The sequence below is a fragment of the Herpailurus yagouaroundi genome, unplaced genomic scaffold (genome assembly GCF_014898765.1).
Source record: "Herpailurus yagouaroundi ecotype Mexico unplaced genomic scaffold, PumYag 163, whole genome shotgun sequence".
NCBI lineage: Eukaryota > Metazoa > Chordata > Mammalia > Carnivora > Felidae > Herpailurus > Herpailurus yagouaroundi.
The window spans coordinates 40,933,894-40,949,380 of NW_024412404.1; the positions used below are offsets into that span (position 1 = coordinate 40,933,894).

At 38.9% G+C, this 15,487-nt stretch overlaps 1 protein-coding gene and 1 pseudogene across 1 annotated transcript in view; one reads left to right on the plus strand and one right to left on the minus strand.

Annotated features, from left to right (window-relative positions):
• Positions 1-15,487, minus strand: part of ARMH3 (armadillo like helical domain containing 3) — a 177,392-nt gene that overhangs the window by 80,326 nt on the left and 81,579 nt on the right. Inside the window, exon 23 of the mRNA XM_040486247.1 lies at positions 13,078-13,153. Coding sequence (XP_040342181.1) covers positions 13,078-13,153 — 76 coding nt within the window. The remainder of the gene's footprint in view (positions 1-13,077; positions 13,154-15,487) is intronic.
• Positions 430-920, plus strand: LOC121037148 (cytochrome c oxidase assembly protein COX20, mitochondrial-like; annotated as a pseudogene).

Sequence of the window (15,487 nt, forward strand, 5' to 3'; positions counted from 1 at the left end):
TCTCTCTCTCTCTCTCTCTCTCTCTCTCTCTCTCTCCCCTCCTGCTTCTCCCCCACTCATGCTCTCTCTAAAAGTTTTTTTTAATTAAAAAAAAAAAGTTGGGGCACCTGGGTGGCTCAGTCAGTTAAGCGCTGGACTTTGGCTCTGGTCATGATCTCACAGCTCGTGAGTTGGAGTCCTGCATCAGGCTCTGTGCTGACAGCTGACAGCTCAGAGCCTGGAGCCTGATTCGGATTCTGTGTCTCCCTCTCTCTCTGTCCCTCCCCCACTCACACTCTCACTCTCTCTCTCTCCCTCAAATATAAACAAACATTTAAAAAAATAAAAACAAAGGTACAGAGGAACACAAATTCATGAAACACACAGCAAACTAGAAATGAAATGGCAGACATAGTTCAATTATATCAACAACAACACTAAATGTGAGTGGAATAAATAACCCAATCAAAAGGCAGAGACTGTCAGACTAAAGTAAACAAGATCCAACTATATGCTATCCACCAGAGACACATTTTAGATTCAAAGATACAAATAGGATGAAAGTAAAAGAATGAAAAAAGGTATGTCATGACAGAAATAAAAGCTGAGGCAATTCAACAATAAAAATTGGGTACTAGAGCCCATGGCCGCCACACCACTGCCTGGCAAACCAGCAAAGCGGAAGCCCTTTAAGCTCCTAGGAATTTTAGATGTGGAAAACATTCCCTATGCATGGGATTCAATATTATATGGTTCATTAGGATCTTCTGTGGCTGGCCTTGGGCATTTTAGTAGAATTAGAAGATCATGTGATGTTGGAGTAGGAAGATTTATCTTGGTGGCTTTAGGAAGCTGGTTCCATTTTAAGTATAATTATGCAAGGCTAAAAATCGAGAAAAGAATTGCCAGAGAAGGAACTAAAAATAAGATTTTATATGAAAGTACCCACCTTGATCCTGAAAGAAAACAAACCAACAGCAACAGCAGAAATCAAGCAGTCTCAAGCACAGAAAACCCAAATACAACTCACTGGAGTCAGTGTGAACAAAACTGAGGTCAATTCTATTAAACCTGGTATGTACCATAAGGCTTTTAGTGAAGTAAATAATGTTATGTGTTAGTTATAAATAAAATAAAATAAAAACCTAATAAAAATTGGGAGACTTTAATACCCATTCCTTAATAATGGCTAGAACAACTAGGCAGAAGATCAACAAAGAAACAGAAAACTTGACCACCACTAAAAATCAGTTAAACCTAACAGACATCTAGAAAAGAGTACACTCAACAACAGCAGAATAGATATTTTCCTCAAGGACATATGGAACATTTTCTAGGATAGATAATATGCTAGGCCATAAAATAAACCTCAAAAATTTAAAATGACAGAAATAATACAAGATATATTCTCTGATCAAATTTATTTTTGTTGTTCATTTTTAATTTCATTCTATTGGGGTCAGAGAATATACCTTGTATTATTATTTTTTTTTTAATTTATTTATTTTGAGAGAGAGAGAGAACATGAGGGAAGGGCAGAGAGGGATGGAGAGAGAGAGTCTCAAGCAGGCTCCACACTCAGCACAGAGGTCAATGGGGAGCTCAAGCCTATGACCCTGAGTTCATAACCCAAGTTGAAATCAAGAGTCAGATGCTTAACCAACTGAGCTACCCAGGCATCCCCACCCTACATTATTTCTACCATGTAATATTTGAGCATAACATATAGACGTGTTGTATAGACTTGTCAATCATTATATTGTACACCTGAAACTAATGTAACATTAAGGGCTTTTTTTTTTTAATGACGTTTAAGCCTAAAATAAGCAGAAGGAAGAAAATAATAAAGAGTAGAAATTAATGAAATAAGGAATAGAAAAACAAAAAAGAAAACCAATAAAACCAAAAGCTGGTTCTTTGAAAAGATCAACAAAAGTGACAAACCTTTTAGTTAGACTGATAAAAGAGAAGAAATTCAAATTCCTAGAATCAGAAATGAAAGTATATTACTACTCACCTTACAGAAACACTAAAGTATTATAAAGTACCATTATAAACAACTGTATGCCAATAAATTAGACAACTTAGATGAAATGGACAAATTCTTAGGAAGACACAAATACGGAAACTAGGGGCGCCTGGGTGGCTCAGTCGGTTAAAGAACTGACTCTTGGGGCACCTGGGTGGCACAGTCGGTTAAGCGCCCGACTTCAGCCAGGTCACGATCTCGCGGTCCGTGAGTTCGAGCCCCACGTCAGGCTCTGGGCTGATGGCTCAGAGCCTGGAGCCTATTTCCGATTCTGTGTCTCCCTCTCTCTCTGACCCTCCCCCGTTCATGCTCTGTCTCTCTCTGTCCCAAAAATAAATAAACGTTGAAAAAAAAAATTTTTAAAGAACTGACTCTTGATTTCTGCTCAGGTCATGATGTCACAGTTTGTGAGTTTGAAACCCACATTGGGCTCTGTGCTGACACTGCAGAATCTGCACGGGATTCTCTCTCTGCCCCTCTCCTGCTCAACTCTTTCTCTCTCTCTCAAAATCAATAAATAAACATTAAAATATTTTTCAAAAAACAAGAAAAAAACCCAAAATTATTGAAACTAACTCAAAAAGAAACAGGCAATCTGAACATACCTATAAAACAAGCAAAAAGATTTAATTACTATTTTTAAAAAACTACCTGTGATTACAAGTCCAGGCTCTGATGGCTTCATGGATGAACTATACCAAAGATTTAAAGAATCTCTAAATCCTTTAAAGTCTTCTAAAAAAAACTGAAGAGAGGGACCATTTCCCCAACTCATTCTATGAGGCCACCATTACCTTGGTGTCAAAACCAGACAAAGACCACAAGGAAAGAGAACTACAGAGCAATCTCTCTGACGAATGTGGGTACAAAAATTCAGCAAATACTAGCAATCTGAATCCAGCAACATATAAAAAGAATTATACATCTTAACCAAGTGGACTTTATCCCAGGAATGCAAGGCTGGTTTAACATGTGAAAATCAATGTATATAGTTGTATCAATAGAATAAGAAACAAATCATCTCAATAGACACAGAAAAAGCATCTGACAAAACCCAATACCTTTTTATGACAAAAAAAAACAAAAAACAAAAAACCAAAAAAACAACCACTCAATAAACTAGGAATAGAAGGGAATTTTGTCAACTTACAAATAAAGGGTATCTAAAAAAAAAATCCACAGACGAATGTTTTTAATAAATTAAAATGTAAGAAAAAATTAAAATATCTATAATCCCTCCAATCAGACATTAGAACACATTGATTAGTATCTTTGCAGTTATAAGCATATTCCTTTTGGACACATTCTCTTTAACCACATTAATGAGAAGAAGGAACTGTTAAAATAGTAAAGCCAAAGTTTCTTGGTCAAATATCTCCTCAAAGGGCTGGAAGTGAGGGAAAACATAAACTCTCCCTGTCCAAACTATTTTCCCAATGATGATGCCAAGATACAGACTGACAACCTAAGTTCCAATGGGGCCCCTGATGTCAGGTTGTAAATGGTATCATTCTATATTTCTGGTCCCTTCTAAGTCCACATGAGTAAAGCCAAGAGAAATGAATACAGTTGGATATGGAAGGGGGTTGCTTGTCTAGAATGAAGTCCCATGCAGATCATTAGAACCAAGGTTGGTAAGACCTCCAGACTTGCACCTTAAGAACAACTTTTTAAGAAGATGATAACAATGAACACTTATATAGCACTGATGGTATGCTAGGCACTATTCCAAGTGCTTTACATATATTGTCATTTAATCATCTCAACAACGACCCCCATTCCATGAGGAAAAGCAAAGAGTGGTTAAAGAATTTGTCCAAAGTAAGTGGTAGAGCTTAGACTCAAACTCAGACAACTTAACTCTTAAGAGACCCTACTCTTAATCACTATGTTATGCCACCTCTAAACAAGCAGAGGAATGAGCAAACCTAAAACACAAAACACAACAGATGCATACAGAAAAAAATGTGGAGTCTCCATTTCTGTGCTTACAAGTTAATTCAGCCTGATTCAAATTAAGAAATCATAACTATGTTATATCAAAAAAGCAAAGTGGGTGCTGGGTAGACTCCATACCCACATGCAAAAAAATGAAGTTGGACCCTTACCTTGCACCATATACAAAACTTCCCTCAAAATGTATCAAAGACCTAAATGTAACAGCTAAAACTATAAAACTCTTAGAAGGAAACATGGGAAAGCTGCAGGACTTGAATTAGCTATGATTGCTTGGATATAACACCAAAAGCATGGTCAATAAAAGAAAAACAATCAGCTGGACTTCATCAAAATTAAAAACTTTTGTGCATCAAAGGACATGATCAACAGAATGAAAAGGCAATCCATGGGAAAAAATATTTGCAAACCATATACCTCATAAGAGATTGGTATCCAGAATATATAAAGAATTCCTAAAACTCAACAACAAAAAACCCAAACAACCCAATTTAAAAATTGGTAAAGGATAGGAATAGACATTTCTCCAAAGAAGATAGACAAATAGCCTATAAGCACATGTAAAGATCACCAATACTACCAGTCATTAGGGAAATGCAAGCCAAAACTGCAATTCAATACTACTACTTCACATCCATTAGGAAAGCTATTATCAAAAAATAGAGGGCCAGGGTTCCTGGGTGGCTCAGTCAATTAAGCCCTGACTTCAGCTCAGGTCATGATCCCACAGTTTGTGTGTTTGAGGCCAGCGTCAGGCTCTATGCTGACAGCTCAGAGCCTGGAGCCTGCTTTGGATTCTGTGTCTCCCTCTCTCTCTGCCCCTTGCCCACTTACACTCAGTCTCTGTCTCTGTCTCCCTCTCCCTCTCTCTCTCAAAAACAAACAAACATTAAAAAAAAAATACACAAGCATCTGCATTGCTCAGTTGATTAAGCATTCAACTCTTGATTTCAGCTCAGGTCATGATCTCAGGACTTGTGGGATTCAGCCCCACACTGGGCCCCACAGCAGGGGACAGACTGACAGTCTCCTCTCCCTCTGTCCCTCCCCATTTCATGCTCCCTTGTTCACTCACCCACTCTCCCTCTCCCCCCTCTCTACCCCTCCCCCAACATGTGTGTGCATGTGTGCACACGCACACTCTCTCACAAAATAAATCAATTTTTTTAAGTTGATTTATTCTGAAAGAGAGAGAGAGAGAGAAAGCACACACACGCACACAAGAGGGGGAGGGGCAGAGAGAGGGAGCGACAGAACCCAATCAGGATCCACTGCCAGCGTAGAGCCTAAAGTGGGGCCCAAACCCATGAACCATGAGATCATGGCCTGAGCCAAGATGAGATCAAGGGTCAGATGTCTAACGGGCTAAGCCACCCAGGTGAGCCAATAAATATTTAAAAAATAAATAAATAAAAAATAAAAATAAAAATAATAATAATAATAATAATAATAGAAAATAATAAAGGTTGGCGATGATACGGAGAAATTGGAACCCTTAGGCATTGTTGGTGGGAATGTAAAATGGTACAGCTACTGTAGAAAAGCGTTATGGTGATTCCCCCCAAAATTAAATTACCATAGATCAGCGATTCTACTTCTGGGTAGAAGAAAAGAAGAAAAAGCTAGGGCACCTGGTAGGCTTAGTCAGTTAAAGCCTCGGACTCTTGATTTCATGGTCTCACAGTTTGTGAGTTCAAGCCCTGTGTAAAGCTCTGTGCTGACAGCATGGAACCTGCTTAGGATTCTCTCTCTCTCTGCCCCTCCCCTGCTCTCTCTTTCAAAATAAGTAAATAAACTTTAAAAACAATAAAATAAACCTAAACACTAAAAAAAGAAGAAAAAGCAGGTTCTCAAATAATTGTACACCAACGTTCATAAAAGCATTATTCACAATGGCCAAAGAGTAGAAGCAAAGGGTGCATCGATGGATAAGTGGGTAAATAAAATGTGGTATACATACAATGGAATATTATTCAGTCTTTAAAAAAAATAGGAAGGAGGAGCTCCTGGCTGGCTCAGTCAGTGGAGCATGTGACTCTTGATCTTAGGGTTTTGAGTTTGAGCCCCACATTGAGTACAGAGATAACTTAAGAAAAAAAGGAAAAAAGGATATTCTGATACATAACACAACACAGAACCTTGAGGACATTATGCTAAGTAAAATAAGTTGGTTATAAAAGCGCAAATATTGCTTAATTTCTCTTATATAAAGTTCCTATAGTAGTCAAACTCATAGACACAGAAAGCAGAATGGTGACTGCCAGGGGCTGAGGGGAGGAGGGAACGAGTTACTGTTTCAGTTTCAATTGAAGAATATGAAAGAGATGGCTCATAGTGATAGTTGCACAACAATGTGGGCTTACTTAATGCCACAGAAACGTAGACTTAAAAATAGTTAAAATGGTAAATTTTATGTTATGTATATTTTCTTGAAATTTTCCTTTAAAAAGGCAAAGTGGAAAAAGACCCCAAAGAAATTTCAGATTGAGGTAAGGAGGGGTTTGATACACTAAAGTCGCACTTACCTAAAATCACAGCAGCCCCAAATAGTAATCTTAATATTTCGTTACAAATATCTGAATCTGCTCAACAAAGACTTCCTTACCGCATTGCAGTTCACCAAGCCCAGCTATGACCTAATGCAAAACCTCACTTGGCAACACAAACCAAGTTAGGGCAAAACAGATGATTAACCACACGGGATTCAGTGTTGGGTTTTTTATTTCTAGCTGTAGTCTTAAGAGATTAGGGAACAGCAACTATTAGAATAATATGTAATACTCCCAGTCACTGGGGAAACGATATTATAGCAGCCTCATTTTGGTGCTTTGTTTTAATCTGCATAATGCTTTTCATTCTCTGTAATGGGGCATCAGCAGGGTCTGATTAACACAAGAAAGGTCATTACTGATCAATTCTAACCCAGGCGATAATGTAAGCCTGCCGGTCTGCCACTTCTGAGCAGACAACTGGACTAGAAGCTTATTTTCATGTACTTCTTGCTACTCAAGAGTCATCAGCCCAGTGCCTCTGCTCCTATCATTTGATTGCTTCGGTCCATATATACTTTTCATTAGACTAACTTGCATCCTTCAGCTGAAGTGCTTTGTGTCAAACCGTTCTTCCCCTCAACTCATCAGTACCCTTTCTGATAAAAGAACTGTGACTAAGGCAAATTCTGTAGCTCAAACAGGGTCATGGGCAAGAGGATTTGGGGGGACTCTGCCTGGCTGAGCGAGACCTTACATTCCCTTTCCAACCCTAACTCTGGACATCAACAGTGAATGTGCTCTCCCTGATTACTGCCTGAGGTCTTTTTTCCCATGACATTCAGAATTCTATATGCAGCCTGCTCCAAAGGGTGTTATGCTCAATGAACCCCCCTATCTAGAGACTGCTGAGAGCTATTCTTGTTCCCTAGCCTCCCTAGCACAGTGTACATTTAAAGCTTTCCTCCTCCTCCTCCTTTTTTTTTTTTTTTTTTTTTTTTTTGGAGGGAACATTTTTTAGGGTGAAGGAAAACAGCTACATAAGCACATAAGCAGGAAGTAGGGGGAGGACAGCTTCAGCATTGAAACAAAAAGATCATGGAGCAAACAGAGGGACCAGAGGCAAACTCACAAGGTGAACAATTATGAGACTTACAAAGAAATGCAATAAATTCTCATTCCAAACCCCAAGCTTGTTACTAACCACAGTAATATCTAAAAAGTCATTCTTGGGGTGCCTGGGTGGCTCAGTCGGTTGAGCCTCCGACTTCAGTTCAGGTCATGATCTCACGGTTCTTGAGTTCGAGCCCCGCGTCGGGCTCTGTGCTGACAGCTCAGAGCCTGGAGCCTGTTTCAGATTCTGTGTCTCCCTCTCTCTGACCCTCCCCCATTCATGCTCTGTCTGTCTCTGTCTCAAAAATAGCCTAATGGATAAAAGGTCATCATCAAAGAAAAACTAAACTTTAGGTTAATGCATTCCAAATAAAAGAAAAATATAATATATTAATCATAGAGTTAAAACTTTATCCACCTTAAGAAAATTACAGATCAGAAGAAAAACCTATTTGCAGTGATTCAGCCACTATTTCTGTGAGCAACCAGAGAATAGGATTGTGAACTTGGTGCTAATAAAATGCTAATTAAGTGAAAAGCATTAAGATGTTAAATTGAATAGATTCATTAAAGGGCTTCAAATTACTTACCTTGAAAGTTGGTTAGATGAAGGTCAGATTTTAGTCTCACATTTTTCTTTTCCTCTTTTGGCTAATTAGGTTAATAGTCAGCAGACCTCATCCTAAAGTATATGACCTCACTGGGGTAATCTGCTAAGTGGTGGCAGGAAATATTTAGCATAGGTGTCTCCAAGCAGAACTTCCCAAATGCCTTCCTTCCAGTCCTGTACGTGGCCCCTCAGAGTATTTTTCCTTTGTGGCCCAGTTGATGCGTGAAGGCATTTGAAGTAACAATTACACAAAGTGGATTTTCTTTTCAAAGTGGTATTTTAAAGATGGAGCAATAATATTTTTTCTTGAGGCAAAGCAAAGAACAACCTGCCCATGGAAAGGAACAAACACAGGGCTCTGTATGTTAATGACCTCAGGTGTTCTAATAAAGTCAGTAGTTTCTCAAAAATACTAATTTGAAAAGATATATGCACTCCTATGTTTCCTGCAGCATTATTTACATTGGCCAAGATACAGAAGCAACCCAAGTGTCCTTCAAGAGATAAAGGGATAAATTTGTGGTATATACACAAATACACTCTCACACAATGGAATATTACTCAGCCATAAAAAAGAATGGAATCTTGTCATTGACAACAACATAGATGAACCTAGAGGATATTATGCTAAGTGAAATAAGTCAGAGAAAGACAAATACCATATGATTTCACTTACATATGAAATCTAAAAAACAAAACCAAAAAGCAAATAAACAAAAATAGACTAATAAATACAGACAACACACTGGTGGTTGCCAGATGGGTAGGGTTGGGGGATTGATGGTATAGGTGAAGGAGATTAAGAGGTACAAATGTCTAGTTATAAAATAAGTAAGTCACGAGGATGAAAAGTACAGCACAGGCAATACAATCAATAATACTATAATAGCTTTGCATGGTAACAGACGGTAACTACACTTATCATGGTGAGCCCTGCACCATGAACAGAACTGTCAAATCACTATGTCGTATACCTGAAACGGATATAACATTGTATGTCAACTATAATTCAATTCAAAAAATAGCAGTTTCTAAGCAGCTGCATTTTAAGAATCTCTCTGAAGGATCAAACAGGAAGAGAGAGACAAATTGTTTAAACACAAATAACTCTGACAATTAAAGAACTAGCATGACTAAGCCACGAAAGACAAGTGAAAAGCAAACAGACTGACACTTGAGCAAATTTAGGCCTCCAAGCATGTGGAGGCAATTTTAATTTTCACTGTCACAATCTAAACTCCAAAGAACAGAAAAGTCTGCAGCCTTGCTTTTCACCTGCTGGTAAGATACTATGTTAATGTTGCTGTTAGATGTATTGCATTCCAGAAGATCTCAAAGACATAACTTGTAGTTGTCATCAACCGCCAAACCTGTTTGAGACCCTCTCAACTGTTAGATGTCTGAAAATTTCACATGCAGCCCAAACCCTTCCCCTGGTTATCAAAGAACATACTACAGGAGAGGTGGCTAAGAGTTCATTCACTCTTCCTTAGAAATCCCTTCCAGGTATGGGATCAGCACAAACAATCTTTATGACAACAGAAGTAAATGTTACACACTATCATAGTTTTACTGCTAAGCCTTTATATACCCTTGATAATAAACTTGGTGGCCAATAGTTAAACATCCCACAGTATCCCTGGGAGACCCAAGGGGCCAATTTTCTGACACGTGTTGGGCTCCATGCTGATAGCACGGAGCCTGCTTGGGATTCTTTCTCCCTCTCTCTCTACCCCTCCCTCACTTGCATGCAGACGTCCATGCACATCCTCTCTCTTAAAAAAATAAACTTAAGGAGCGCCTGGGTGGCTCAGTCAGTTAAGAGTCCGACTTCGGCTCAGGTCATGATCTCGCAGTCTGTGAGTTCGAGCCCCAGATTGGGCTCTGTGCTGACAGCTCGGAGCCTGGAGCCTGCTTCTAATTCTGAGTCTCCCTGTCTCTCTGCCCCTCCCTCACTCATGCTCTGTCTCACTCTCTCTCTCTCTCTGTAAAAAATAAACATTAAAAAATAATAATAATAATAAACTCAAAACAAAAGTCTGCCCACAAAAAAAAAAAAAAAGCAAAACATCTTTTAAGGTTGTTAACATCTTAACTTTTTATACAAGGGACAAATGAAGACATACTTAGGAAACATTCTAAGGAAGGCTCAAAATGCTAGGCCTAAAAACAGTATGCAATTCCTCAAAAAATTAAACACAGAATTATCACATGATCCACCAATTACACCCCTAAATATATTCCCAGAAGAAGTGAAAGCAGGGACTGGAGGGACTGTACACCCATGTACAAACAACTAAAAGGTGGAAGCAACCCACTTGGGATTTCATCAGTGGATGAATGGATAAACAAAATGTGGCATATACATGCAATTGGAATATTATTCAGCCTTAAAAAGGAAGGAAATTCTGACACTTGCTACAACGGAGAAGAATCTTAAATATATTATGCTCAGTGAAATGGCCAGTATCTTAAGAGTTGACAAAGTGCTCTCACATACATTATATAATTCTCACAACTATTTCCCTGTGAAACGTGACCTCCATTTTGCAGATAGTAGAAAGAGGTCCAGAGAAGATAAGTAACTTGCTCAAGGTCACACATTAAGTGGTAGCCACAAAAATTTTAAATCCAGTTTCTCTAATTCAAATTTCCATGCTCCTTTCAATACATCATACTGAGTTTTCTGTTTACCTCCATGGCAACTCTATAGGACCATTACCGTACAGAAGAAAGAGCCCTGGAGCACCAGGCCGGCTCTGTTGGTGGAGTGTATGGCTCTTGATCTCAGGATTGGGAGATCGAGACCCAAGTTGGGTGCAGACATTTCTTAAACATAAAGAACTTCCAGAAGAAAGAGCCCTGAGTCCTGGACTTGGGAGTTAAAGGACTTATGATTCTCAGCTTTGCCAAATAACAACTGTGGGACTTTCTGCAATTCACAATATCTTTGAGACTCAGTTTCCTCATTGGAAAGAGTGTATTTTTAAAAGTTTGTAATATACTCTTTAGAGTTTGAATATCGAAGAAGAAGACAGTATATAAAAGAGCACAAAGTTTAGCACTTGGTAAGTGAAAATAAATGTCAGAAAGAAAAAAAAGTAAACTTTAGCTGGCTTAGCATCACCAGTATTTTGCCCTAATCGGGCCTTAGTGATAAGTGACATCCAAACGCATTTTTCCTGTATTCTCTTGAGAAAAATGACTGGATCCTTGATACTTCTGACATATACTCCCAAGTGAAATTCATTAGCAACAGTGAAAATGATGTAACTATTCTCTGCAGCAAGTTCATCAAGGAAATGTGAGGAATGAAAGTCAAGGTATAGGCCTGACAGACACTTGCAAAGAAAAGAAAGAGGTCATGGTTATAGGCATCTGCTCAAAGTTCAGCCCAATGCTTTCTGGGCTATTCAGAAAAGCACAGGCCAAAAGCTTCAATCAGCTATTTGACGGCCCTTGGGAAGAATAAGGACAGTGGCCAAGCCAGAAGCCACTGAAAGGGAAAGCAACAAAGTACAAGATAAAGCAAGCATAAAGGAATGTGATCAAGGAAACAGGTCCCAGATGAAAAGGAGCTGCCTGGAAAGCCTAAGTAAATACATGAATAAATAAACACAACATAAATTATACTGGTATGAACTTCATACTCTAGCCCAGAATCTGGAGCTTCTTTCAAACACCCACATTTGTCATACTGCCCTTGGGTCACAAAGGGATATTTGGGAGAAGACAGTTTGTAATTCCTGATTCTTACAGAAAATCACATTTATCATAAGCCCTCACTACAGTATCTGGTTTATTTGCTAGGTACGGATATGCATTTGTGAGATTTATAAAACTGTGTTTGCGGCAAAATGTCTCTGGGGTCAGGTAAGGCAGATCAACCTTCAGTGCAATCTTGTTAGCACATCTCACCCCCATGCCCCCTCATCCCAACACACACATTTCACACTTTTCCTTTTGTTCCCAGACGTGCCAAATACTGCTGTAAATCACTAAGGGACATTTTACCTTTAAAAAAGGGAAAGAGAGAGAGAGGAAAAAAGAATAGAAAAGAAAGATACAGAAATAAACACTAAATCCCAGCTCTGTCACATATAAGAATTTATATCAAGTTGTAGACGTGCATTACTATTGCTGGGAATGTCTGGCAAGGCTTACATCTGGAGCTAAATCAAGTTTCCCCATCTGTTGGGTTTGCCTCTTCTACTCAGTGTTAATTTTTCAATTGTTTGCAAGAACAATTTAATAAATGTTGAGAAAATGGGAAATGATAGGCACAAAGGGAGCAAGGAAAGTGAGCTTGAGATTTCATGATACTGAAAGCACATTCTCTCCATTTACAAACAGCTCACTCCTATGAGTATGTGGTATTTCCTCAAGACCCTAAACCAAATTCCATGCCTGAATCAATTTTATCCAATACATATAGCACTCTGTAATTGCCTTGCTGTTTCATAAGGAAACTAAAATAACTTAGCCCCATGAGCTCCATTTGCCTCTGTTTACCACAAATAGAAAGAGCCATGTAAAGCAAAACGTCAAAGTTCCAGATCCCCATGAGTCATTCACTGAACTCATGGAGGATGGCAAAAAAAATTTTTCAGAGAAAATGGCCTATACACAGAAAACACTTTGGCAACAGTGATGCTTGAAAAGGGCTTGCAACCGTCTCTTGGTAAGAAAATTCATAGTACAGCACTGTGAGTTATTTCAATATGACAATATGAAAGTCTCACGCATTCCTGCTTTTCTTGATCAAGTACGACATTTCTGCCACTCCTACAGGCATCAGGGTTTAAAATAGCAGTGGTGTTCAACACACTCCACTCAGAAAGGTACAATAAACCTCAAGATGAGCCAAGGAGCTCTGAGAGGGGTAAATTCTCATTCCTTACCTGATATTAACCAATGCATGCGTCACCTTGCTAGCTGCTTCTTTCCATTGGCCTGCATTGGTAGAAAGCCTCAGAACTGTAAGGAAGAAAAGAACAAAGATCTGTCAGATTCCTGGTACAAAATACAAATATGAGGGATAAAGACACATCTCAGAAGAATACTATTAGAATAACCAAACGGAGTCTATACCAAGGTTCTGATTAAACATCCTCATCTCAGAGAAAAATATAAGGGCTTATTCTCAACTATCTTCACCAGGATTTTTTTCTTCTCTAAATTTTTTTCACTTTCTATCAAAATACTCCTCTTCTACACTGTGTTCCCCTCCATCTACTCCCTACCAACAGGTTTCCATACTTGGCTTTTACATTCGTTTAAAATATACACCGAGGTGGTAATATGAGGCTAACCTGGCTGCCACAGTTATCATTTCCATATTTGCTGGGGCTGATTCAATGGAAGTGGCTGGCTGATTAAGTATCCCCTCCTGCTCCATACATATCTTTCTCCCAAAGGTCTAAGCTGGGTCAAACAGAACAAATAATCTTGCTAGATAGAGGATGGTCATGTTTCAAACAAGGTGTAACCTGTTTGGGGCGCCTGGGTGGCTCAGTTGGTTAAGTGTCTGACTTCAGCTCAGGTCATGATCTCACCGTTCAGGAGTTCAATCCCCGCGTTGGGCTCTGTGTTGACAGCTCAGAGCCTGGAGCCAGAACTCTCTCTGACCCTCCACTGCTCATGCTCTCTCTCTCTCTCTCTCAAAAATAAATAAACCTTCAAAAAAAATTAAAAAAAAAAAAGACGTAACCTGTCTTAGCTCTTCTGATTTAACTGTGTGACCTGCAACATGAATCAACAGGAATATTCTTCCCTTTCTGACCAGATTCTATCTCTTTTCCACACTTACCAATAGGAGGAAAGACGATGGAAATATAGAACATCCTCTATCATGCTGAACTTCAGGACCATACAGTACAGTACTGATATAATTTTAGAAAAGAGACAAACCAGCACAACTGCACCTTGAAAGAGCAAGCACATGGTGGGCACTCCACGTACATGTGTTTAATGAAGGAATAGCTAATAAGAGCTAAAGTTTACTATGTGTCAAGAAGTGAACCAACTTAGGTTATATGCAATATAGCAAAGAGATGAGGAAAACGGAGACTCAGAGGAGCCAATTGATCTAAGTACATTCACTTGTATGTAACCAAGTTAGAGTTCAAACCTGGAGGGTATGACTCTAGGGCATGTGTGTATAGTGAGTGGTTATGAGTATTAACCCTGAAGCTAACTGTCAAAAGTCCAGTTCCAGCCCCTGCCATTTATGAGACAATTATAGCAATACTTACAGGGAAGGATTATTGTGAAAATTAAATAAGTTAATATATATAAAGCCTTAGATCAGTGCCTGGCACATAGTAAATGTTATAAGTATTAGCTATTATTATTTAAATAAACTGCCTCCCAAACAAATGAATGAATATATCTGAGATTTTCCCAAAAGAAGGAAAGAGGAGCCTAACAACATTAAGAAATATGTAATCAATTTGCCCAGGAACTTTGTTTTTTTTTTTTTTTAAAGATTTATTTATTTTTGAGAGAGAGAGCACAAGTGGGGAAGAGGCAGAGAAGGGGGGACAGAAGATCCAAAGCAGACTGTGTGCTTCAGCAAGACCGATGCAGGGCTCAGACTCACGAATCATGAGATCATGACCTGAGCTGGTCAGATGCTCAACCAACTGAGCCACCCAGGCGCCCCAGCACAGGAACTTGATACCTGAGTACCATCACTACCTACTCCTGCCCAAGATTCCAGCAAGGAGAGCAGCAGGTCTACCGGAGGGAAGGCCTATGGCTGTAGCAGGGAAAGGAAACTCATCTTGCTGCTCTGCATCTGTTCCAGCAATACCTCATTTTTATAAATTCATGCAATTTTATGAAAGAGAATATGGAAGCCTTAATAAAACATATTATCAGAACACTGATTTTCTAATTTACAAGATTTAGTGCAGGGGAAGTTGGTATAGTTCCAAGTTAAAGCTCCTCAGTCTGAAATCCAGTTTCACCCAGTGTACATGCAAATTTATTCATGTAATGAACACAACTGTTACAGCAAGTCAGACGTATCTTTTCCAACTCAACTGTGGAACTAATGAGATAGCTTTGCTTTTCACGAGATCCTCTACTAGATCATAGATTCTCTGATGGTGGGGACCAAAACATATATGGAACTGAGCTGAATCTTCTGCTCTTTATTTCAGAGAGGTATTTAACTCTGTACATGGATTATTTCTCTGTAACATTCTGTCAGCTCTGTTCCTTAGTGAACAAGCGCCAGATGACATCATCAATGCATTTCCTTTGGAAATGCCACAGGCTTTTATATTCTTTTCTAAGTTACCAAAT